Source organism: Megalops cyprinoides, chromosome 23 (assembly GCF_013368585.1).
Source record: "Megalops cyprinoides isolate fMegCyp1 chromosome 23, fMegCyp1.pri, whole genome shotgun sequence".
Lineage (NCBI taxonomy): Eukaryota > Metazoa > Chordata > Actinopteri > Elopiformes > Megalopidae > Megalops > Megalops cyprinoides.
In genome coordinates this window covers 9,958,742-9,985,813 of record NC_050605.1, presented here as the reverse complement: position 1 = coordinate 9,985,813, position 27,072 = coordinate 9,958,742, and the positions used below count along the sequence as shown (strand labels likewise).

Below are 27,072 nucleotides of genomic sequence, written 5' to 3'. Positions count from 1 at the left end.
ATCGGGGTGAGGACTGGGATTGCAAGAGCTGATCTCGGGTCTGTCGTTGGGAACAGAGAGTACCTGGAGTGATTAACTGAAGACGAGAAGCTGCCAAGACAACCAGGAGCCTGGCCAAAGAATCAATTAGCAGCTAAGCAGGAGCAGCCAGGCAAAAACAGCTCATGAAGAACTGGGATTCATGTTTGGTCAGAATATGTTAAACCTTCCACCTCGAGTGTCCTGGGTTCAAGTCCCAATCAGGACTTGACTGTCTTACCCATGACAGAGCCCATTTCACGGCTCCAACAAAAAACTCACTGAGCCTCAGGCTTCCTCCACTCAGTAAAAGAGTACTGGCAACATTAAGGCAGCGTCACTCCTGCTTATTTTAAACGGTCTTTCAGATGCATAACTACACTACCGAGACCTTAAAGCACACTGCCTCCATCGAATGCACTCCATCTGCAAAATTCATCCCCGGTGCTGGCCTCAGGACGTCGTCACATTCGCCTCAGTGACTCAAACCGATAATTTACTGAGTGAAGGAAAAAAAATACATGGCTGAATAATTAAGGTGATGGGTCCCTTGCAGTTCATGTTCTTGTTACTCAGGGAAATTAGAGGCCGAATGACTGGCTGTTTGATTAGTCCAATCCGGCAGTGCCTGCTGGAGGCTGTGGGGTACGAGAGCTCTCCTCATCAGAGGGGCACAGCACCTGTGCGCATCTGCGGAGCACGTGGGTAGGTCTGCCCTGCTCTGATCTCCACTTCTAATATCGTTAACTCTTTTATGGCTTTTTGCTCGTTTTGTACTCTGCCTTAACTTTTAAGTCACTTTGGATGTGTGGAAGCGTGTTGCCAAATGAATAGATGTAATGTAAATGACCATGCTTAAAGACAATGTGTTCTGTTCACTGGAAAAGCGGGATTAGTGACATTATTGTTAGAGCTGTGCCATCCAACAGATTTTAAAAATGGTTTGGTCAAAGTTCAGGTAATAAGGGTCCCACAAAGACAGTATAAACTTCAATATACTACCATACTTAGCAGCCTCAGTACATGTCACAACGCCAGCTCAGAAGTCAGTGTATTATCATATTCAGCCTACAGTACCTTGACACTGTGAGTGATACAGAGGTTCTAGGTGGGTTATGGAGGTGTACGCAGACATATTAAATTACCATCACCAGGCTGCCAACAAATACCAGAATAAATTCACAACCAATGTCATCTCAAAGGCTGATACCCGATTTTTAACAATGTGACAACGCAGAGTAACTGGGACAAAAAGTGGGTTAGGCTAAGCGCTGGAGAAGGCATCCAGGTACGGCCCTGCGCTACGGTGGTCTCCGGCTCACGGCCCATTAGGGCTTTAATTGGGAGTGCAAGCAGAGAGAGGTGCCTCTGTTCATGGCCGAGCTCCCACAATCCCTCAGGTTCTCTGTCACGGCTATTGCTTTATTCATCAGATGCTAATGGAGCGGAGAGTTACAGCAGGGCCACCTTAGCATTACAACTGGGCCGTTTCCTTCCTCCATTTCTAAAGCCCTCCTCTGCAATATATATGCTGTTTCCACAATGCTGAGAGAGAGAGAGAGTGAGCGACACCCATGCTGGAATTCCAGAAGAGAAAACAGAAAATGGCTTTCCAAATCCTTTTGAATATTCAGTTGCAGATACATGACTGTCATTGTTTGACAAACAGTCGAAGTCATACATGAGTGAAGAAAATTAGTGAAGAGTTTCAAAATTAAGTGCCTGATTCTTGCTGGAGAGTGCTTTCTCAGACAATTTTAAAAAGTATGCTTTTCTGTCCTTTGTTCTTTTAGTGAATAGCTGGCAAACTCCAAATAATACAAAAGTAACAAAGTAGTAATTTATGTTTGTTTCAACGTGTTATTCAAAGGACAAATCTCAGGCCCGTCAATTTTATGGAACCATAAATGGAGGGAATAAGTAGCCATTATACAATATCACCATAAAATTCAATCAGGTTTTGCACTCTGTAAACAAACAAATAGCATACATAACTCGTTGGTATCCTCATTTCAAAGGTAATGTGACAAACTCATCTTAAAAACAAGGGGCACTTCTTCGCTGACTCTGTTGTTTGTAATTATAAAAGGCAGAATACAAGCACCAAAGCTAACAAATGGCTAGTCAAATACTTTCACACTTATAGTCGCTTTAAAGAAAACTTAAATGTTTCAGCAATCCAAAGTGCATTAAACCTTCGTAGATTCTTTCAGCAAGCATAAGTTAGGAATGTAAAGTTCTCTAAATTGAATTCAGATTACACCCGTTTCCATATCGAGCTCGTTCCAATTCTTCCACATCAAGCTGAGACTAAAGGCTAGGGCCGCTAAGAGAAACATGGCCAGAGACACAGCCTGATGGCCTAATGATGCTAGTAACGTTAGCAACAGTGTCAACTCATGGCATTTTACACTTGTAATCCTACATGAGATGCCTCAAAATCAAAAGACTTTAGCATTAAATCTAGCTCTGTCTAGCTCTAGCTTTTGAAGGGCTTTCTTGGCTGTTTTGTATTCAGATAATCCAATAGTCAGGTAAAGGCGAAGACCAGGGGTTGCAGGATACATACAGCTCTACTGCCGCTAGCAGCTGTAAGAGGTCTCCTCCATTCATGTAGTACAGGTAGAACAGCAGGTCTTCTCCATAACGAGACAGTTTTATTGCAGCCAGCTGTGGGGAGAAAGAAGCAATGAGGAAAGATCTGATCATGCCTTTTTCATCACATTCTGGTACCTTCATCACTTAACACCACTGCATGTACTATTAACACCTCCACAACTGCATCCTTAAATTCTTCCCGGGGTTTTTTCCCTAAAGACACACCTAATAAAATGCTGGATGAAGTGACCAAGAATCTACAAATCAGGCCCACTGACTAGGTACATCCAATTAAACATGTATAAGAAAATAAAGCTTGTGACACATGTTGAATCCTTAAAAGTGAAACTTAAAAGTAAAAAAAGAAATGATTAATGAATCATTTTTCAGAGGAGCAATTAAGCATACATTTGTTAGGACCAAAGTAATTACTTGTGCTTTTTTATGAGTCTTGTTTAGCACTCCTTGTGCACACATTAAAGAGAACTAAGTATAAAGGTCTAAAAACAAGTGTTATCAGGTCATCGAAAGTTTAAACACGACAATCAATGACAGAAATTAAATACTGGAGAAATATTTCTTGAAGAAAAGACAAAAGACAATAAGGCATGCATCATAATGCATATCAGCTGCTGGAGTGTTCCCTGATAGAAGAATGATTCACACACACAGCATGATGTGTTTGGCTGCTGCACACACCGCTGTGGGCGCCTACCTTGTCCCTTATGTGAATGTTGGTTAAGTACTCAGATGGAACATGGAAGTCTGAAAGAAGAGAGATTGAAACACGGTCAGAACATGGTCAGAGGAAAGAGTGGGATTACTCAACCGCCCCACCCTCACCCAACCCCTCGTTCTGGTCTGTGTCAGTGAAATCGCTTACCGATGTCTTGAGGTCGGCAAGGCGCTGATGCCCAGGGGGATGCAAATTTGGGGTACAGATTTCTGCGGGACAAAGAGCACAAAAAAGGGTCAACAACATTCACCTGTGAGCAAATTTAGTTCCTATTTGTTTGGACATGACAATGATTTACACATCCATAAACACCCAAGGGTCTAAACAAGGCAGATGCAGTTTATACAAGGAGTACCGATTCCTGCCCATCTGTGTGTTCCGTGAGTAGACAGTACAGGCCTGAAAGGTTCATTATCTAGCCTGTGAGACAGAAGCGCAGTGTGAATGATGGATGATGCACTGTGTCATTCATTTTCCCGTGACTGTGAGGGGGGCGGGGCTCAGGCCATAAAAATGGGGCGTTCCCTGTCTCTTTGGCTGTGGTTGCGCAAGTACCCAAGGCGAAACGCAACAGGAGAGAGTACGTAATGTAATGGGTTAGCAACGGAGGGGGGGCGGGGTTTCTGGCATCTCCTCTCCCTGAAGCTGGTCCCCTGAAGGTCCTGACTCACTGTCTATCCTTTGCAGACCTGATGCCACATCCTGAGCGAGGTCAGCACCATAAAGTCAGGGTATGAATCAGCGCCTTAATTGGACAAAAATTGCTCTTGGTACGTGAGAGGCACATATCAGCGAATAGCAATGTCACCTGTACTCAAACGTACTGAAGTAAAAATTTCAAGGACGTCAAGAGGGAAAATTACAGCAGTAATTACTTTAATCATAACAGTTGAAAGGTGCTCATAAAGTGTTAAAAAAGGGGAAAAAAGGAGAACAAAACTCTCACTCTATACAACAATCCTCAGTGCTCTAGACAAATGCAAAACTCACTTTTAAATATATCAGGTAGACAGGTGTACGATCACATTCCTAATTTTAGACAGTCCTTATAACAAGCCCTCATCCTTCAGTGCTCCCCTCTCTACGAGCTCATGGTTTCCTGAGCTTGTACCCATTACTGATTCTGCTTGCGTAAACACACTGCACAGAAAGAATCAAAAAGAATACAAAAAACAAAAATCAAGAGTAGAAACTCAGTGCTTTTGTAGATTGTGGCATACTGAAATCAACAGATATCATTCCCAATAACACGCCTCAATACTATGTTTCTGGCGGCATTTTGAACAGAAGGGAGACCATTATTTCCAATCAGCATCCAAGTTAAAGGTCAGCCTTTATCTGATTGCCCCAAGTCAGTAGGTTCCATTTACCATTACTACCTGGGCCATGTTTGGTAGGATGTACAAAGCATTTATAATTACAGCATGAGGTGGCCTTTGATTTGGCATGAGCATTATATATCAAACAAACCTCTTTCCCTGATGGCCCAAAAAAGAACATCAATTTCACGCTCCAGCTATAGTAGGTGCAGACTAAAGGATACTTGTAACTGCTGATTGTAACTTCAGACAGAGGCCTTAGCTGCCCTGTTAAAGCCCACAGTAGTGGGGCTCTCCCACCCCTGACAGGTATCACATTTGCGGCTGCCCTGTCACCACATTTCCCACTGGCCACACGCCTCAGTGCCACCGGGACCCAATCAATCTCACTCTGATAATCTTCCGCCAGGAGCCGCGCTACATTATCTGAGATATGCCGACACTCAGGGCTCGAGATAAAACATGCGGGAGAGGATTATACGCCAACGAGGGCTTCGCCGTAATCTCTGGGACAAGTACCGCTGCCTCGGCATAACACAGGGTGAGAGCTGACATTTTGATCTCTCCGGACGTGTGTGCGTGTGTGTGTGTGTCTTTGTGTGTGAGACACATAGGATCCATCGCTCCACCTTCCATGTCCTTGACACAACCGTGAACAGCAGCCTTAGTTTCAGCCCAGCTCGTGGTTGGAGGACAGCCCGGATGCTTCATACCCCGCATCCTAAGGGAATCTGCCCATCCCTACATATACTATACCCCCAACAGATCCCAGGAAAGGAGTTAATTCTTCAAGAACACAAGGTGACTTGGGTGTTATTCAAACAGACCTCTTTCCTTCCCCACTTGCACACACACTGTCCCTTATGTCTTAGATGAATGGGGTGTTTGCTTTCCTATCTTATGACAGAGAGGAAAGTGTCAGTGAGATGGAGGAAAATAGCCATTTTAAAGAGGTTAGAGGATGATGCTTCAGGTTAGGGTCAGGGTCATAGTCAGGGTCAGGGGTTAGGTTTAAAGGAGTGGTTAGGGGTACAGACCACAGGGCATTGGGACTTACTCTGGTGAGTTGAGGTTGAGTCCAAGTGTCGTCAAGTCACTGCCAAGCGCCAGGTGCACCATCCCTGGGTCCGTCTCCGCCGCCCGGATGAAGGTTAACAACCCGATCATCCCGAACTGGTCTGTTACCATCCCGGAGGGAATGTTCGTCACCCGTCCTGAGGGAAGCAGCATGGGGGTGTGGTTAGGGGGCTACACCTTAAGAACTGAAAGCTGTTCTACTTGGGTCTTTTCTAATGTTCCATTCCATCCATTAGTGGAGTGCGTGCAGAAGCTGGTGGGTGTCTATAGGACAGACAAGTCAGAGTAGAGGTCAATTAAAATTGAGTAAAAAAATATGTGCTTAATGCAGTTGGGAGCCCTTACCAAAGCCAAAACACATGGGCTTAGTAATTTAGTATGTAATTTCAATTATGCAAACTGTACAAGTCATAGGGAAGGGGAAGCTATCACTGTTTTCTGCTACGATCATGGTCAGCCAGCTGCAAAAAACAAAGATCAGTTTACAGGCATAATTAAAATATTTAGAAATCACTAAAGAGACATTTTTAAACCGACAAGCTCTGTTTCTGAGACCATCATGACTTCATACCCCCGATACAGACCTGATGTGTGACTGGTGACCAAAATACAAGCAGCTCTGTGAGTGGATTGAACTAATGCATCCCTAGCACGTGACTGGGAGCTCACCGTCAGGTAACACTTGGATCCCTTTCTTCTGCTGGTTGTTGTTCTGCACCGTTGAGCTCTTGTCTCCTGGGAATTTGGGCCCATCTGTGCTTGATGCATTTTTTCCTGATGAGTTTAAATTCTGAGGGAGGACAAAGATAAAACGGTATTACTGAATCCATTAGTCATTCTGCATGGTCACCATCAGGCATGGCATAGCCGTTGATGGCATTCTACCAAGATCTTCCTCAACATAACTTAGCAGTAGACCAAACAGGCATTTTTGCACAGCGCTATCATAAGCAGCATATTATATGACCACCACAGGACCGGGGTGATAAGATCCAGTCAGGAAAATAAGAAAAGCACAGAGACGTTGCACAATCAGCAGGTCCTGCTTCCATCGCAGTGCAGAAGCACACCCGTTTCATCCAGTCCTCGGTTAACAGAGAGTGGTTGCCACCACGACCCCCCCATCGACCACCCATGCACACACACACACACACACACGCATGCACACACACACTCACACACATGTGCACACACGCACCTTTAATGGACGGCAACATGGCCACATTCAAGGAAAAACAGGATTTAGCTATGATATCTGTTGTAAACAAGAATGTTTAAGTTTTAATAGGCTGGCCCTTCGATGGAGAAAATAGGTCATCCAGGGCTGACTAACTTTTACAACTGATCTCCATTCTAATTCTAAAAGAGGTCAATAAAAAGAGTGTTAAGAGCTGTTATGAGGGAGTTCAGGGATGAAGCTTCATTGAAACTTCAATAAAGAGAAGAAGGTCATCACCAAGGAAAAAATTTACTACCAATCTGTACAGGTCTAAAGATGATTTTAAAGCGTGCTGGGGTGGCAAAGAGTTTAGACACGGTTTGGTGCAATGCATTTTCTGGAGTCTTTCTTATCTCCAATTCAATAATACTACATTTGCAGTTATCCCAGAGGGGGCAATTAAGCTTGGTTTGGTACACTGCTGGAGACATTCTATAATGCTATAAAACTCAAGAGAGGAAGGGAAGGTAGAAGGCAATGAAACGAGACAGGAATGCACCCAGAGGCCTCTGGGCAGCATCGACAGCCCCTCACCGATTTGCTGTCGTCATTGCTCGACGTGGGGTCCTTGTAGTTGGGGCCTGGCAGTGCGGGGAAGTCCTCGTTGTGTATGGAGAAGTCTTGGGACTGTTCATTCGACGGCTTCGTGACCATCCCAACTGCCACGCAAGAGAGACCACCTGTTTTGTGACTGATGACTTTAGAAAAAGGCACTTGGGCAATTACGTCTAATGTAGCACATAGTTGACAAGCTGGCAGAGAGGGTGGCACAGTACAAAACTGTCACTGCCATTAAACTGCATTCTATAACTGAGGGTCTTGGATTCAAATGCCAAGTGGATCACTGCATTGGACCTTACAGCAATGCTATATACTTCAACTTCGCTAGTTAACATCTGTATAAATGAGATTATTAAGGGAATTTGTAAACTTAACTTGCCATGTACATAAAACTGTAGGCGTGAAACGAAATACTGTAATTCCAAATTTTTACTTGTTATTTTGTCTGTCCATCAGTCCTCAGAAGCGCTAAGACAAAAAGTACTTTTTTAAAACAATTAGTTTTGACCCACTGTTCCTATCAGTCAGTTTGTTTTTCCAGTGACAATATTCACTAAAATACCACAAGTAACAGAATTTCCATACATAGTTTTAATACCATTGTGTTCCATGGTTTTCTTATCTGCATTATTTCTTGTTACGCATTATATATAATTTCAAGATAATTTAGTATTGTGAACTCCATTTTGCAAATCTTATCACATCGTGAGCTGAAGTTATTGTCTCATTCTGATTAAGCTGAGTGCAGAAATCAACTTAGCACAGATACAATGCAGGATAACGAGAAGTTTTAGGCCATACAATGCCATTGCTAGTTCTGTTGTCCAAGTTGGACTGGTGTTCAAATCGGGCATTTATTTTGCATTTTATCCCTGCACAAATGAATACCAAGACACAAATAAAATTATTACAGTTATTCCAGTCACAAAACTAATTGCAATAAATGCTATGGATTGATATGCTTGTTGCTTTATCTATACTAGTGGTGGATAGTTTGCAACTGAAACAACGACAGTGTGGATGAAACGGGCGGGTGTTCCTGGCCCTACCATACGGAGCTCTCCCAGCCAGCGGGTTGAGTAACGGCGTCGGGTTGCCACTTCCTTCCCTTCGACTTCTGTCTGCCAGCGCCGGGAAGTCCGACAGGTCCAGTCCCGTCACGTTTTCACTCCCGTCTGCAACAGCAGCAAGAGGGCACGGGATCAGCGGATGTAGCGGCAGTGTTGCAAAGTGGTAAGGAGCGGGGCTTGTAACTGAAAGGTTGCTGGTTTGAGTCCCTGCTGGGGTACTGCCGCTGTACCCTTTGGCAAGGTACTTATCCCAGAATTGCCTCAGTAAACATCCAGCTGTATAAATGGATAACATGTATAAACTGAACCTATGTAAGCTGCTCTGGACAAGAGCATCTGCTAAATGACAAAAATGTGATGTAATGCACCTTACACAGTCATCAATGTGCCACAGCAGTAGTGGGAAACTCCAGGCCATACCCTATCAGTGTAGCTCCGGCTCTAGTGTATGCTTACAACCACTTATACCTTACTTATACCACTGGTGTCACTATGTGACAAAGATGATTACACCACATAATGCCTGTGTGACTAAAGATTATTACATTAACAACATGAAAGGTACGGTTAGCACTGAACTCTAGGGTTATGGGTTCCAGTGTTTGGTGAGGCACTGCTGTTGTGCCCTTAAGCAAGGAAATGTCCTGTTTATTTTCAGTTTAAAACTATAGCTGTAAAGAAGTAGACTGATACAGACAGAGCAACAGATGCAAAACAGTACTAACTGCAAGCCGTTTTGGAAAAAGATGTGTGCTAACAAAGCAGTGAACATGAAACCAAGACCACCCATCACTGCAATGCTGACAGAGGCAGCATGTTGAGTGAACTCTTCAAAAGCTATCGCTTTTATTTTTTGTGCAAAGTTCCAGAATACTAGACGGAAAAAAGACCAGCACACTGAATGTGAGGAAAAATACACTAGCTAAGGCAAGATGAAGAAATCTTTCTTCCAGCATGGCTGAGAGCTCCTAGTTTGCAATGCGTTACCGTCTCAGCTAATCAGCAATCAAATCAGTCTGTGCTTGGTGCAGTCCATTTCTACAGAAAGGAAGCTTTGATCAGTTGGAGTCTAAACTAGATACTGCCAGTTTCTGAGTGTCCCTTGTGTTTTGTGTTATTGTGTAGCATTCAGAAATCTTCTCTTTTTTTTTTTTTTTACAGGAACCAAGATCCTGTGAAACAGGTTGCCTTATAAGTCTAAATTCAGGGTAATATTTACTTATAAACCTATAATCATTTTACCACTACAAGTGTGACTTAGAAGTTTAGCTCTACACTTTTACTGGGCACCAGCTGGTCCATGTTACTGTGATATGTGCAGTTTGACTGCGAGATGGTGGGGGAGCACCAGCAGAAGCCTAAATACAGGAGGACTTCCCAGGGCCACAGCAGTGGATGTCCTGCTGTCGTTGGCAAGACTGCAGCAGCCAAGGCCGAACTACAGCCAGACAGGAAGGGGCACTCGCCTGTTCCGTTGAAGATGTTGCTCGATAACGAGTTGTTCATCCCGAATGCCTGATTCCTGTTCATTCCAAACCCAGACATACTGCAACGACAAAGAGAGACAACCAGATTAACACTGCAAGCGCATGGCCTGCCACTGACAGGATATAAATAGGCCCTCTCCATTTTAACACTTTTTAACACATTTGTTCACATCGACTCTGGCTGTGATCCAGATTTCAGACCAGGAAAACTAAATGCAATCCATTCTCTCACCAAGGCCCAGATTTAAATCTAAGCATAATGGGCTTCACTTTGAGAAACTCATTAAAGCAAGTAATCCATTTTTTTGTCTCTTACCGGATTTTCCATTAATAACTGTGGTCGCCAAACTTATAATATCGTCTAAGGAAAAAAGAAGTTACACTTGCTTAAATGAGGTGCTCAGAGACAAACTACACTGTGGTCCCATTTAATCCTGGGCCCAGGTGTAGATGGAAAATTGTCACAGCCAGTGGGAAGCAGAAAGCCTTGGTGTGATAATTGATGTCTTCGGTAATGGGCACACTTACACCGAGCCTCCATTACGCACCGCTAGACTCATTTCATGGCCCATACTGAAAGGTCATTATTCCACTTTGCCATGGTAATGTGATCTCATTGATTAAACTAATAACCGCAGTTTAATTTGCCTGGTCTGCTCTGGAACAGCCTGTGAAGGACACTGGCCATGCGACACCCCTCGCAGCCTCTCTCTGTGCTCTCAAAGCGAACAAAGCCAGCGAACAGGCGCAGAGCTACCCACAATTCACTGGGCTCCCAGCATGCACTGGGCTCCCAGCATGCACCTTGCCCTGCCCTGTCATACACTGAAGTGGGAGGTGAAGTTACACACTGTATGATAGCAATCACAGTTCATCTGGCCAGCTTTTAGACAAGCTTGTGTTAGTGTGTCCTTTGCAGTGGTCCCTTAATAGGCCAATAGCTAGGTTCTATTTGGATAGAAGGCCCATGAGTATTTGATTGGACACTGCAGGTATTTAGAAATCTGCTGTGTGAGATCTGTTGCTGACACGGTGTGATGCATGTTTAGCTTTGCCACCTCAGCCCTGATTCAGACAGATTCAGGCTCTACATTTCAGGTAAATACCAAATATAGCAATTAGCAAATAACCACCATGGGTGAGACACACAGTCGTGGCAAGATAATGTTTTTATGCCTGTGGAATCTAGGAAAGGTACGTACTGTAAGGATGTTATCAGTTGTGTCCCTTATAGTTATGTTTTACCATATTAAAAAGTATTATTTTCATTAAAGTTGAGATTGTTTGATCATCACACTATATCAATGATTTAACAGATGTGTGGTATCTTAAATTCGGCTTTAGCTATAATGAAAGTTTCACAGCTCCCTGGGGAAAAAAAAAAAAAAAAACACTAATTAAATGTTTGAAAATTAGTCCCCGAGTTATCAATTAAATAGATTTTACAAGGCAGATTAATAAATGCTGGCCACAGCCAACCAATCACCTCCCTGTGATTTATTTTCTCGTGGAAGCACCCTCGATGCCTTTTAGCGGAGGCCAGGCATCTACGGCCGGTGGAGAGGAGTCATTATTCGTGGTGCGTTCTTGGGTAAGAGCATTTGCATGTTTCCTCTGCCGGGGCCCTGCACACCCCGGTTTAAAATGCAAGGGAAATGGACTGTCTATGCGCATTACGCTTTAGCCATTCCCTTTAATGATATTAAGTCCCCATTACACAGAGGACAAGATCAAAGGAGTGAAGGGGTCCTTATGACCACACATGATGAATAATTCCGGCTCAGGGCCACTGTGCCAGTGAACAGAGACACTTGGTAAACACAGTGAGGCTACAAACACTGCAAATGAGTGCATGAAGACTGTACATGAATGTATTCTGCTTTCTTATTAATTACTGCACTGGGTTTTCTATGGTTTGTTCACTGAAATAGAGCCTAAGACAGCTTTGTAGGAACAGCGGTTCCTTTCTGTTCTGATTCAAATACCAACAACAGAACCCGACTTGAAACCGTGCTGATCAACCCTGGTCTGGAAGGACTTGCAATTGTGGGAGGCTTTGGTTTCAACTAGAGACTGAACCTCCTGGTTCGACTAATTCTGACAATGCATGTTCATGTTTCGCTTGGGCGTTTTAACAAGCAATAATTCTGATACTTCTGGTGCTCCTTTTTGTACCCGGTGTGGATACACAAAAATACATTCTGTTTGGATCAATTTTCCATACAAACCACCTCATGGAGGTATGTATTTGCACTGCCATACACAAATCATATTTGAAAAAAAATAAATGTATATATTTATTTAAAGATCTCCTCGGGACCTGTTCTCTACCATCATGGTGCAGAAAACACAACACCAGCATGGATACATGGAGCAAGACAATTTGACAATACGTGTGGACATCATACTTTAGACTAAAAAGCTGGATTGGCCACGATTTATCTGATCTGGGACCTGGAAAAAACTGCTGGGTTACAACCCTCAAGGGGAAGAGCTCACTAATCTTGATTTAACTAGGCACAGTTCACCGGATCATTCCATCCTTGTTACATGCATGTGTCCTGCACTACTGTTTAGTGTATCTCTGCTGTGGTGTGGCATTTGTTGTTGTCACCGTGACGTTGTTTGAAGGCACTACAAGAGATACTGGAATCGGAGCCAAATTTCTTGTATGTGTAAAAGCATGCTTGGCCAATAAAGTCTGATGCTGATCCTGATCTATCCGTCAATTCTAATCATCAGCTGAGAAGATGTGGCTGGATCAGCTGGACCTGCACGGCTAAAGGAGCCTGAGGAGCTGTAGGTGAGCCTTGCCCCCCCCCCCCCCCGGTTCCTCCCGTTCCCCCTCCTGGACAGACGTACCTGTTGATGGTGAAGGGCTGTCGGGACGGTTGCTGCTTTGGCATGCATATGATGCTGGGCGAGCTCCTGTTGGGGCTGCCCAGCCCTGAGCTGCTCATGCTGTTGGTCCTGCCGCTCATCCCCATGCCTTGCCCCACCTGGGAGTGATTCATCATGTTCCGCGTGTTCATGGGCAGGATCCCCCTGCGGGACGGACCGGCGCCGAAAAATCAGTAACCGGGGACACTCTGACTTCCTTTGCTAAAGGCAGGTTTGAGTACAGACGAGGATCGCCCTTCAGAGAGGAACCTCACTTTCACTCCTCAGACGAAAAACTGCAGAAGAATGAGTGGCTCAGTTCACGTGAAACTGAAGCCCAACGTCCCCAGCTGAAAGAGTATCTCCTAAGCAAACAATACAAAGGATAACTCATTTCATAATGGGACGCCTCGACGTGTGCTGAGATTTCACAAGATGGACTTGGGCTGGGTGACATGTGTAAAATGCCCCTCCCCTGCTGCCTGTGTGTCTCTCAGAGCAATATTAACGACCATGTAAAATCATCAGCTGTCAGTAAAGGGCTTTTCTGATCACTGGTTTCTCATGTCTCCAACTCTCCTGGTTTTCAGTCAGTCCCCAGTGGAGGAAGCTCTTTGGAATACTGACTGACAAAGATGGTAGAAGCATTCTAATTATATTTTTATGAAAAACACAGATAATCATAGGGTTAAGAACATAACACACCTGCACAAATTCTTTTATTAAAAAACTGTGTCAGGCTCATCTTGTGGAAACCATATCTTGTGCATGAAAGAGACTTGGGCTGCTGTATTCTTAAGATTCTGTCCTCAGTCACTGACCCAAGATTATTTACATACCTGTATCATTTAGACTATGGAAAAAGATTTTAAAATTGTCCAGGGTCCGTGATCATGGACAGAATATGGTATGAGAAGGATCTGGGTCAGTGTAAAGGTTAGGTAAGCTCACCCTGGATCATTTATAGACAGAACAGACAGAACATGGAGCTCAGGTGACTGAGTGACACAGCCAGTGCCGTGCACATGTGATGGGGGTGGCAGTCGTACCTGCTTGGCGAGGGCGGAGTGTGCAGGGACATTGTGGGGACGCCCGTCGTCGGGGTTACGTGGCTCGGTAGCTGAGAACCCTGTGTTAAGCTGCGGTTTAGCTGGGGGGGGTTGCTCATGCCCCGCATGGAAAAGCCTAGTGCACCTGGACGGGGGGAAAAAAAACAAAAAAAAAAAAAAACATACAAACGGATCAGAGACAGATCTGTGTAGGCCGGCTCCAACTCATAGCACTGAACCCGGATCAGTTTCACCCTGGTAAATTATGCCAGTGTACAGCACACAGACACAAGCACGGCCCTTTAAGAAAAGACCTAGTCCCTTTTTTCAAATCCAAGTCCCTTTCCCGAACCACAACCACAGTCGAGCTCCAACAAAAATCACTTGACATATCCGACACACTTGCATTGGAGGTGAGCATCAATCACATGCCACATACTGTGGTCGTCCCACGCCTGCTTTAGATACCAGCTCTGCAGATAACAGATGGGGACGGCCCCACTGGTGCCACCCGATCAGGGCTATTTTTCCCTCTTATTGCATAACACTTTTGTGACCATAAGGGAAGCTGGAGGCTGGCAGTACAAAGGAGAACACTTATTTTTTTTTAAAAAAAACATTATAATCAGCTTCCGCACGCCATCCCCTCTGGAGTCCCAGTAATGTTCCAGGGCCTGGAGACATTAGCGCAGCGGATGCGTCACATCCAGCTTCTCATTGAATTCTTCATACGGCTGCAAACGCTCTTGCCCTCAGGCGAGAGCTGTGATGCTAATGTGAACACTCCATTCCGTGATTCCCCCATGATTTCAAACTGAGCTCTTAAACGGATTAATAGAAACGCAGACCAAACGCCTGCTGTCGGCTCCAATGCTGTAGACTGTTCCAGACTCTAGCCGCAAAAAAGCCTTGAGTAGCTTCAATGACTCGGCCCGCACTGGTGCAGATTAGGGGACTGCATTTACAATGAACATGCCCGACAAAAGGACCCATGGCTGCTTCCGTGCTCAGTGGGTGTGCTTTCACAGTGATGTAACAATGGGGGCCTGCTCCTTTAAGGTATCTATGGCAACAGCCCACACACCTGCCCACATCTCCCCTGAAAAGAAAGTAACAGGTTTCAAAATGTAACACATTTCTGAAACCCTTTGGCTGGGGAGTTTGAATGCCTAATCATTTTTTATATATATATCTGACTTACCCGCTAGCAAGTGCCTTTTAAAAAGGATGCTTGAGTAAAGTCATGCTTAAGTGAAAATCCAAACATCTTCAGATTTAACCCAAGGTATGGATTCCCACCTTGTGCTGTCCATGAACGCAGTCTCATCACCATTTTGCGGAAGTAAACAACAACCCGCTCCCACAGCGCTGTGTCAAACCATAGCGGAAATCTCTGCGCTTGCACTGTGACACTGATATTTTCTAACACACAAAGACGACTACATTCACACATCCATATGACATTAAGACTTCTAAACACGTGCAGCAGCACTTCCAAACCTATGTCCTCGAAAAAGCAGGGCAGCTCTCACTCAAACAGTCTATTTACAGGGCTATTGATCTCCTGCACACAATTAAGAACTTCCTGCCTAAAGCCTAGAATCTGAATGGAAATCTGCCATTTTAAAAGCGGTTGCCTTTCACAAGTGCTCCGTTATAAATATATGTACATTTTTGAGCATGCTCAAATCAATCAGCTTTTATCTGGTATATCGCCCTGGTCACAGGACATGACACAGTGCACTGTGCAAAGACGGAATAAAGAGGAAACATGAAAATAAGACTACATGGGAAAAATAAGCTACCCTGAACCCACTGCAACTCAATTATTATTATTAACCCAATTATTTTGTGCTACAAGCTTAATGTAAGGGCATGCAACATACTGATCTGACTTTGCATCAGCCCAGATTAAGGGTTAAACTACAGTGGTGGTCACTTGCTGATGGCATTTTTTTCATTTCCAAAACCATAAACCAATATTGTGACGTATAAACTGCCAATCAAGCAAAGCTACAGCGTGGAGTAATGAAGACCGGGAATGACGAAACTACGACTGCGACAACCTTAGCAGCTGTACCATGCCCCCTACAAGTTTACACAGTGCAAACCAGTCAGCTGATGGAAGCAACTCTGATCCTGTGATGCACTGAGCATTATTAAAATCTGTCCTGAGAAAAAAGCTCAGTTCTGTGACTATACTGTGAGTAAAGAGGTGGCAGTGCAGGATAGTGGTAAGGTGCAGGGCTTGTAACCAAAAGGTTTCTAGCTCAATTCCCTAGTGGGGCACTGCTGCGGTACCCTTGGGCAAGATACTTAACCCACAATTGCCTCAGTAAATATCCAGCTGCATAAATGCATCACATGAAAAAAATGTCCCCTACGTAAATCACTCTGGATAAGCGTCAGCTAAATATCAGTACTGTAATGTAATGTACTAATAGATAAGAAAGGCAAAGCACTGTATGAATGAATCGCTGCACCATTCTTAGACCGTGACAGTCCAAAGGGCAGAGAGATGACAGATGACGTGGAAAAACATGGGGATTTATTCTTGCCCTGTTTAATCAGACGTTGTCTACATCGGATGATTTGAGTTTCCGCTTTTTTCTGAACACATTTAACCCCGCTGCACACGGTGCAAACGCACGCCAGGCGGATTCTCACCGCGCGCACTCCCTCGCCAGTGCAGTTCATCCGTGCGCATCCATTCAACCCTAGATAACACTTTGGCGGTTGAGCTTTAAGACAGCCGCAGCTCAGGCATGTCTCATTATGAATGTTCACTTTAACCGCAGAGTTACAGAACACGCCCAGAGTTTCAGCTCCTCACATACAGACAGGCCACCTGTGCCACCTTTTCACATCTCTGAAACATGGATAAGCACTGGAGGCAGCTAAATGCAAAAGCTTTTCAACGCAATGCATTTCTGAGCTAATAAATGCGTTCAAATAAATAACTATACTGACTGCTATGAAAAAGAACAAATGGGAAAAATTAGTTATTGATCTGGCCGATGTTATATTTTATTAGTATAAATTTGCTACGGTTTCATTTTTGCTGTTGTGATTTAATAAACTGCTTAGGATAAACTAAGCAGCTAAATTTACAGATTATGTAACTCTTCATTTGAATCTTGCATATATTAAACCATGGAATCTGATCCTTTGGTCCCGCGATAATCGATCAGCTGAAAACTGGTGCAAGCCCAGCTGAAGCTGATCTGGGTTCAGAGACAGGTGAAGATGGTTCCCACAGTCCCCTGGTGTCAAATTCACCAAAGCAAACTGAGAATTATACAAACTTTGCTAACCGTGCAAGGTGTCTGAGTGCAAACAGTGCACCATGTAAAGTATGTGAGAGCAATGTTTAATAAAAAAAAAAACATATATGCTTACTTTGTGGCCCATATAAACTTGCACCAAGCTGGGACAATTGACCTGATGATGATGGTGACGGAGATGCCAGCATCTGGAAGAAAGTCAGACAGTGTTAGAGACTGGATTGGACAGCACAAAAGAGAACTTCAGTAAGGTCTACCTACCTCTACAATGCAAACAAATGCTACAAAATATTTTATAATGCAAGAAAGCAATACATACAAGGAGGGAAAGGAATGAAATGTAATGTCACAACCTTCAAATATGAATGCATGCATGACACACCCACCCACAGGCCCACGCATTAAAAAAAAGAACTTTATGGCCATACTGCATCTGCAGCATTCTATAGGGATCATGTTTCAAGTCATGTGACTCAAAACTGGTCAGATAAGGTAATTTCACAAAGGAGTATGGAACAGTACCACAAGCTGACACTAGCCATAAAAGCCTCGCTTTCCACACAGTCTCCAGTTCCACCACTAGTCCCTGTTGTGACCCACTGGAGTACTGACCCACTATTTTTGGCCATTTTAATATCACTGCAGTGCATTGTTTCATTTTTGATGAAAACCAATACCCACTAAAAAAAATCCAAGGTTTATAATCTATATTACATGTAACTTGCCATTACTGTACAAAACCTTGCTAAATTGCTAAAACGTAAGATGGCAATAAATACAGAGCTATTTTACTAAATGAAGTTAGCATTTAAAACTCACAGGTTAGACAGTCTTGCGCATTTAAGCATGCACATTAATTTCATTCACAATGCATTCCATCTTGCCAAGTAAAAATCCGGGTCGGATGCAACAGTTCATTTACGTGTAGTTCATCGGCTTTTCAATTCAGTGAATCAACGCATTTGTCCCAGTCCGACCAGTGCATTTTGCTGAACATTAAAAAGAATTTCTACCAATTGAGCCAAGCTCTAATTCAGTGCTCCCCAGAGCCACATGTTTCCAACTGTCTGCTGTCCCTTATGTACAGATGTAGAGTACTACTACAAAATGACATTCATTGCATAATCACTCAGAGCCATAACCAGCACCACGATGAGGGTAACTGGTGGGGTCACAAACTCTAGAAGTGAGACAGCTAGTTAGTTCTATTTCCTACATATGTGGAAAGACTTTTTTAATTCAGGGTACACAACTGGAAATGTGTGCTTAGTCAGAGAAACTTTGGCATGGCATGTCTTAGCGAGGTATGCTGTTTGTTGCTCTTTTTTGTAAAGAATGAAATGAAGATTATGAAAAATGAAAAATGATTGCGAAATTTTATTTTATTTTTTTAAAATAGTTGGTAGTTGGGTTGTTTTTTTCCTAAAATAAACACTCCCAGATTCTGGACTGGGACCACTGCTCTAACTTAAGCGCTGAAAGAATAAAAAAAAAAAAAAAAACACGACAAAACCCCTTTTGTTTCACAAAAGCAATAATTATCTCTGTCCCTTTCTCCCTCCCTCAGGATAGGTACAATTCATGGATCACAGCAGGGGTGAAACATAACTCGGTGAGTTTTAATGAGATGCCAGTCAATGTTGCACACAAATCTCATGCAATGTCATATTCTGCCTGAGCCCTTGCCATGGAAAAAGACAGAGACTGTATAAAATTCAACAATTGCGTAACTATCAATTTTCCTTTCCACCCACTTAGGACACAAAGACAAGCTTAAAAAGCATCAATTATAATAAGACAAGTCTGTTAAATTGTTTTCAGCATGTAGTGATATGCTTTTCTGAAAAGAGAAGACCTGCTACAAGGCATCCATTCTCACAAAGTGCTACGCATGTTGTCCTGTGTTTAACAAACCCGAGAATTAATTCTATTTTTTCCAGTTTCTCACACATTTTTCATTCATTTCAAGAACTACTGTAGTCAAAATGCGCAAGAAAAACAACACAATTACCAATTCCTAATTTAAAGCTCATTTCGAAGCACACAGCTGTTATTCAGCTAAGTCCTCATCTGACCTATGAAAAATCCAGGGGGGGAAACACAATACGCTCAAGTACCTGAATAAATTATATTCACAAATACTAATGCCAGGGGCATATGATTGCAAAGGCTCTGCTTCTCCACTGCTGGTAATGAGCCAGGATAACAGAGGAGAAATGTCTTATTCAACATCGATACTAGAACACGATATGCTGTAAACTCCAGCAAAAATGTCATTAAATTCATAAACAAGCTTCCTTTACCCTGCTCCAAACGAACGGTCCACCGAAACTCACAAAGTGGCTTCAGCAAAATTCTCATTTAACTGAGCCCTAATTTTATGCCTTGACAAAGCCTAACAATTTCTCCTATCAGGAACAAATGTGCAATTTTCCAGTTACGTGTGGTTCAAGGCACTGAGCGGAGCCTCAACTGGGGTGTGAAGCTATTCATCCTACGAGCAATATTTCAATAAACCACAGGCTGCGCCGGGAGGCGAAGTGGAAGCGCAATCTGCTGCGTATTGTTATGAGAAACAGTAATGAATGAGCACGAAATAAGACACAGATCAATGCTCTGAATCGACGTGTCTCTTTGGAGAGGCTGCGGGAGAAGCAGGAGGCAGTGCAGGAGTCCTTGAGAAGACCGGCGTCAAGCTGCGCTTCACAAGAATGGACCCGCTGTGTCTCTGAATCCACGGCTTGCGAATGCGATTTGCGCACTTCTTTTTTTTTTTTTTTCTTTCCCCCTAAGGTGTGCCGGGGTTAGGCTGTGTCACGTGGGCGCACATCCCACGCTGAGCTGTCAACACACCTGTCAGCGTCTTCGTTTTCAAACCGGCGATCACCCAAGTGAGAAACACGCACGGCCCTCAGTGGGCTCCGTACACGCATGGCTTTAAGGTCTTATTTTAACTCTAGATGAAAGGGATCCCTCCTGCAGAGACTTCTACAACCTGTCTGGCTCACCTTAAGATACACTCTGAAGGCTTTTGGTCTGAAATCTCACTTCTGCGGGGGAGCGACGCTTGCAGGCGGTGAAATGCACAAACATCGGATTGAGAGATGAGGCCGACGGTGTCTTGCACGATGCGACCCAAATCTCTGAACCTCACCATCCACCGCAGTGGAACCATGACACTGCCTGCTCCAAAAGAGCAGTCTTTTCCCACTGACTAAAGTTTTTTTTTTTTTTTTTTTTTTTTCTAGAAAAGGAGGTCAAGATCACCTTGTTAGAGGGAGACCCAATCAACAGCCAATATAAGAGAATAAAAAACCCCTCCCATTTCATGTTGAGTTCCTAGGCCCCTTGCTTGAAGGAGATGCCTATAAACACAGGCGATGAAAACAAGAGACATCTATGATCCAGGTCGCAATGGGTGTAATGTGAGCTTTTACAACTCTCAGCTCATCTTCGATGCCATCTAGTTGTGCCTTTTATCAGCATATACTCCTGACCACACACAAATCAGCTTTAACCCAAACTACAGAGCAATGAGTCCCTCAGCAGGCAAGGGTCACCTATTTGTGAGGATTGCAAAACATGCACGCTTGTGGAAAAAAGACATTTGTGCAGTTGATTGGAGTAGTAAATATGAAATGTAGACAGTCTCATCACTTTCCTGTTTGGCTGTAATCCTGCTGTCAAGATAGTCTCTTTTTGGAGAACACTAAAGATGATCACTTCAGGTAAAAACCAAGAGCAAAACTGACTGAACTGAGCAGTGACATGGGGTGAGAAAACTGCTCTTGGGCTACATCCTGATTGCAAGGTCATTTCCAAGGCGGTGGATGGTTCAGTTCTGCTTGCCCTCTCTCACACAAAGGAGCAAACCCACACAACTTCTGGTTAAGTGGGGGTGAAGTTACCTATGAGAAAATGACCTCTTTCAAGGGAAAAAGAGAACTGGGTCTTTCATCCCTGCTACCTGTTACGAGAAACAACTGAAAGGGCAAAAAGTGTGCGGACTAAAGGTTGATACTATTTCACAATGGGAGCAATTAGAAAACACAGCCCCCAGGATTTCTGATACAAACATGAGATAATTCTCCCAGTATTAAAGGAAAAAGTCTTCTGACGAGACAAGACATGTGCTTTGACAAGGAAAAATCTGCTCCTCCATGCTGAGCTCAAAAGTAGAGACCTTTCAAACATTTGTTACAGAAGCGGCTACGGCTGGTAGAATAGTAAATATTTATCTGACACATCAACAGGGTTACTGGATGAGGTAAAGGTCACAGAGATTCGAAAGGGGGGAAAAATACACTTTTCTGGGGGAGGGAATGTTTCGTCTTTCCTCTCTTTTTGAAAATGGAATTGGACAGCTGAACTCGGAACCGAACCGAGCTCTCTCTCACCCTGACATCAACCCTCCACCCTTTCAGGTCCCTGTAGTGGGAGAAGTGGGCCCGACCCAAGGAGCTTTTGCCAGGCAGGGATGTTGGGGAGATGGACGTGGGTGTGAGCAAACTGGGGCACCAGGAGCAAAGCGCAGCGGTGGTCAGGTTGACTGGATATCCAACAAGCAATATACAAACATGAGCCCTTGTGAAATCCAAAAAAAAAAAAATAATAAAATAAAAGCACAACAAAAAATGCAAACATTTGTCCAATGACTACTGGCTCTTAAACCACCATCAAGGCACAGCCCCTCCTCTCTGTTGTCAAAAGGGGATGGAGTGTAATACTCATAATTCGTGGGTCGAGAACCCCTGAGTAACTGCGGTCTCCAAAAATGCGGTCTCAAAGCACTTCAGGTTTTAATTCCACTGAAGAAGTAAATGGAAAAGCCCAAGAAAAACTCTGACAGCATCTAGTGTACTTCTGTGAAGACATTTCCAGGCAAAGCTACTAATACTTGACACACTCCTGTGTAACTGGAGCCTGATTTTTTTTTTTTTTTTTTTTTAATGAGAGGGTCAAATAAGTATCTGCAGATGAAACTCAGACAAACGAAAACATGAGAAATGTCAGGTCTCTTCTAATCGGGGGCAGAGCACCCCCGACAAACTGCATCAGCTCCGATGTCACTCATCGCTGGTGTCACTGACTGCTCCCGCGGCGGCTGCCAGTCTGACCCCCGAAGGTGTGGATGTCACGATGTCTCCCTGACGGATGCACCGGCCCCCGGCCCGTCCCCGGCAGGGCCCTGCTCGGGGGGGATGCGGGTTACCGATTTCATACGCGGCTGAGAGGAGAGGGAATTCTCACAGGCGCTTTGCCAAAATGTGCCTTGTAATCGAGTAAGCAACCAATCGAGTCAGGAGCAGCGTAGCAGCATAGCATAGCGGTTAATGGCCTCCATGGTTAATGGACTCGTAACCGAAAGATTGCCGGTTCGATTCCCCAATGGGGCACTGCTGCTGTACCCTTGGGCAAAGTACTTAACCCAGAACTGCCTTAGTAAATATCCAGCTGGATAAATGGGTAACATTGTGAAAAACTGTAGCTGATGTAAGTCGCTCTGGATAAGAGCGTCTGCTAAATGCCAATAATGTAACATAAGGTAATCTCAAGCATAAAAACAGTGAAGGTAAGGGAGCTGAGTGCTATCACAACATGGGCTCTATGACCTTAGAACCCCTGAAAAAGGGCTCTCTCACCTGGGAGTGACCTCACAATGGTTAATCCTGTTTTCTTACAGGAATGACGTTTGACAGCGTAGAAGGGGAAATTACCAGTAAAAACTAGAAGGTAAAAACAGATTAAAATAACTGCAGAGGCCCACTTGTTAGACACTTTACCAGAAATGTTACAACCACTTTGACTGAATATGGAATTTTACACTGCAGTGTTTGCTCAATTTTTTTCCAGCATGGTGGGTGGAACTGTGTTATTAAATTATATTTTTATTCGAACATTTAGAACAATCACAGAATCATCACAAATCTACATAATGTACTCCACTGCCTACATATACATACAGTTCAGACATCTTGAGTTATGTGCATTAATTCTTTTACAAGCTGTCCCCTATTCCACTTCTCTCAAGTGTAAACCCGTTTTAGGCTTGAGATATTCAACAATTTATTTCCACAGTATCTTTTCCTGATACACGTTCGCGTCTCAAGTTCATCGATATTTTCCAATACATTCGCATTTTTACAATCATGACCTGATGTGAAATTTTACAGCCGGTCACACAAAACACAGGCCACTCGGACCGTGCAGCTGAGTAATTTTATATGAAAGTGGTGTGCTCCCATACAGGGTCACATGGATTAAACACGAAAGTCCAAAAGTCACATGTTAGCAAAGCCCTGTCATTATGGCAATCCCCAGTGTTAAAAAGGCAGCCCAGGCCATGGTATGTACTACTGAATCAGGCATAATTATGAAGGACCGTGTGGCTGAGAACTTATTCACTCATTGGCTATAGGAAACTCTGTCACCAATCCGACCGTACTCAAAAATTTCAGGTTGTTCTAAGTGTTGCCGCACAAGCACTGAGTTGCATTAGGAAAATCTCACCTCAAATATATCCTTTCAGTGGCAGAACTCCTTCTACAGGACATTCTGCTGTAAATGAAATATGTTACAAATCTGAAATAAATGCATGTTTATCTGAAATGTTTCTGTGGAAATACTTTTTCATGCTATTTCCCTCTCCCAACAAGGAGGAGAGAAGCGTATACAATCTCCTCTTTCACAAGGTATAATTTAAGACTTTAATCAAACGCAGTTATTCATTCAAAGCAACAATTATTTGCCCATCCCATGTTTCGGCATTCCACAAATTATGGTGCATTACAGGTTAATTACAGCCGCGTATTCAAAGCCTCAAAGGCGTGCAACAGAAAAACGATGACAAATATCCTGGTTGTGACATGCTGGAGAGAACTCCTCACTGCACCCGTGCTGCCAGGTCCCTTTAACCAGTTTGCCAAGAGGTGGCAAGGATGTGTGAGAGAACAGGTTCGTGCTCTATAGACAGGTGCCCAAGGGCACCCTGGACCACAAAGGTATGAGGAGCGGCCAGGAGGCCTTCTGAATGGGAAAAGGTCGGAACATGCTGGCACTTACGTCTTTGTCTGATCGATGTGGGAACATCGACGGCTGGCCGTAGTACATACTTTCATCGGGGTAGTCACTTTCGACCCCCTCTACAAACTTCTTTCTCGTAGCACTAAACATGCTGTTTGTCACCTGCAAGGAGAAAGGGAGAAAGGGGGAGGGAGGTTTAATTTTCTGCTGTCATCACCAGGCACTCAAACGCTCCACCCCTTCAAGCTCCTCCCTCCCACCAAGAGCCCCGCCTCCCACCCACAATGCAAAGGGGAGGAGTCCCGTGGGACCACCGTGGAGGAGGAGGCTCAGGGAAGTGAGGGTGGAGCAAAGGCAGGAGAGGCACGAGAGCCAGGCTGCTGAGATCAGCTTGTTTCTAGCCCATGGAGGTGCCCTTATCTTCTGAAACACACTCCCTTATAGGGGACTCTTCCCTGGAAATTTTAAAAGATATCTGCCCTCACCAGTATCTCTCCTACAGAGATATATATATATATATATGTGTATGTGTGTGTGTGTGTGTGTGTGTGTGTGTGTGTGTGAGATATATACATATATATATATCACACACACAAACAGATATACATATACATATATAATATGAGACTGCCAGGCCTGAAAAGTGACAGCTAGCCTATTTTCTTCCTCTGCCATTAACAATATCAGAGAAATTACATGAAGTACAGAAGATAAGACCTCTCATCTGTGAAGTCACTGGAGCATTTTGGAATGACACTGATTGTGTTCGTGCCCTATATAATAGACCAGTGTGCTGAGTGTACGAAATCCCAATAATATGACTGGCTGCTAGAATGGTATAATGGAGGCACTACAGTTCACCTAACTGTAGACACAAAATCTTCAGAAATACTGCTAGCTAATTAGTTGTGCAACAGGACATGGAATACATATCTTAATGAGAAAAGAATGAAGACAAAACAAAAACAAACCTTTCTTCTGCTTATTGGTTGCACTACTTTGCATTCATTAAGCACTGTTGAGTGAGACAGCCATTTACTGGCAGCAGAATATCAACATATTCATTAATATCACTAGCATGCACCTTTAATAATGAGCTTCCTGAGTAAATAAAAGTAAGCTGATCAGAACTGCCTTCTCCATCATCGTGATTTTCTCCACCCCTCTTCTGCACTAAAAGAAACTTTACTGTGCATTGGTTTCTCGGAATAGCCTGAGGCCAAGCAACAAGTTCCAATGTTACCAAAAGTAAATCCCAATAGATCATTCATTGGGAATCAACGCTTTTTGGTGTTGAGACATCATAACGGTATCAGCACCATCGTGCAAATAGTTCTCTCTGCACTCGGTATCCCAGCTGCCTCCTGGTGTGCTGTACTTCCACACCATTGAGCACATGCCCATTCCCTTCAGCTACAATCAGTGTTTTGGAAAAAAAAAAAAAAATCAAAAGAAAAGGTGGGAATACAGAGTACTTTTTTTACAGGGAGAAGAAGAATGCCCTGAGGGAGACAGCATTTCTGATAGCAAACAAAAATCGGCTACTTTTTGTTTTTTTTCTTTTTTCCCTCCGCACAGTCCAAGACAAGCGAAAGCATCTCTGGAAAACACCAAGCATCTCCTTGTCAACTTTCAAAACGAGTGAATTTATCTCAGCTGGCAAAGTTTCCAGGTATTTCAGCAATGAGTCACAGACGTTCTGATGTGGGTTACTTGTCTTCAGCCACATCGACGAGGCCACGCTCTACATCACAGCACAGGACTCATTTACGCGGCTTCACTTTCGGTTTGTCACAGTGGAGTGCATCAGCTCACAGGCCTCCTCGACAGCGCATGGTTCGGACACAGATCGATACTCTATCTTGCACTGACCCCACCTGAAGAATAAGCTACCTTTGGCTGGAACCAATCGATGCAGTATCTCGTTGTAATGAATGGAGAGAGGCACTGGGGATCTCCTGCAACTTCTTCGCAGCGCAAACGTCCAATGCTGACACAGTTAAGTTTCATTTGCGGCTCATCTCCATTGCTCCTGATCAACTACAGCTTGACAGGCCACAGACACACTTCATTTGCACTGCATTATCTTGAGATTGTGCAGTCAACTCCTGTCAGACTCAGCCCCTGCGCTGTATGTTATGGGGATCTTCTTAAGATGTCTATCTGGCTGGACATGTTTCACAACGTTCATCTCTTTGGTAAACATGAATATCAGTCTGCAAGATCTTTTCTCTCGTAGGGGATCGCACACTTTGAACAGCGTCTGGCCAAGATGCTACTTCCTCCTTCCTTTGAAAACATTCTAGAAACGCCAATGTATATCCGCCAAACGTATTGTGATAATGACCCGGCCACATCAGATGCCCAACAGTACCTTGAGATGTCCCTGGACGCGAGTAATCAAACATGAGCCATATGAAGCCACCTGGCCTGCTGCAAAGGGGCTAGAACCAAGGAGAGGCACCGATTAACTGCACGTCCGCGCCTGTGAGACTCCCCTTTCCGCTCGCCTGTCACACCCGCGGCATGAAAGCCGCGCTGAAACACGACACCACCCTGCGTTTCAGTTCCCCATTCAGCACGTGCTGGCAGGGGAGCTCCATGAAATATTAACAAACCTCAAACGATGCTGATGGCGCGCGATATGGCAGCCTGAGGTACGCGCGTGGATTTATCACAGAGCGCATCGAAGCTGCCTTTCAGGCCGTAAAAAGAACCCACGGGCTTTCCGACTGATGCTGGCACACTTAC

At 44.0% G+C, this 27,072-nt stretch overlaps 1 protein-coding gene across 1 annotated transcript in view; it reads right to left on the bottom strand.

Annotated features, from left to right (window-relative positions):
- Nucleotides 1–27,072, bottom strand: part of LOC118770508 (CCR4-NOT transcription complex subunit 2-like) — a 54,904-nt gene that overhangs the window by 3,087 nt on the left and 24,745 nt on the right. The window contains exons 2-13 of the mRNA XM_036518229.1: nucleotides 24,361–24,483; nucleotides 17,414–17,486; nucleotides 14,015–14,159; nucleotides 12,948–13,130; nucleotides 10,065–10,144; nucleotides 8,578–8,703; nucleotides 7,502–7,626; nucleotides 6,418–6,538; nucleotides 5,729–5,885; nucleotides 3,500–3,561; nucleotides 3,332–3,381; nucleotides 2,588–2,688 (exon numbers count right to left, since the gene is read on the bottom strand). Of these exons, the coding sequence (XP_036374122.1) occupies nucleotides 2,588–2,688; nucleotides 3,332–3,381; nucleotides 3,500–3,561; nucleotides 5,729–5,885; nucleotides 6,418–6,538; nucleotides 7,502–7,626; nucleotides 8,578–8,703; nucleotides 10,065–10,144; nucleotides 12,948–13,130; nucleotides 14,015–14,159; nucleotides 17,414–17,486; nucleotides 24,361–24,483 (1,346 nt within the window). The remainder of the gene's footprint in view (nucleotides 1–2,587; nucleotides 2,689–3,331; nucleotides 3,382–3,499; nucleotides 3,562–5,728; nucleotides 5,886–6,417; nucleotides 6,539–7,501; nucleotides 7,627–8,577; nucleotides 8,704–10,064; nucleotides 10,145–12,947; nucleotides 13,131–14,014; nucleotides 14,160–17,413; nucleotides 17,487–24,360; nucleotides 24,484–27,072) is intronic.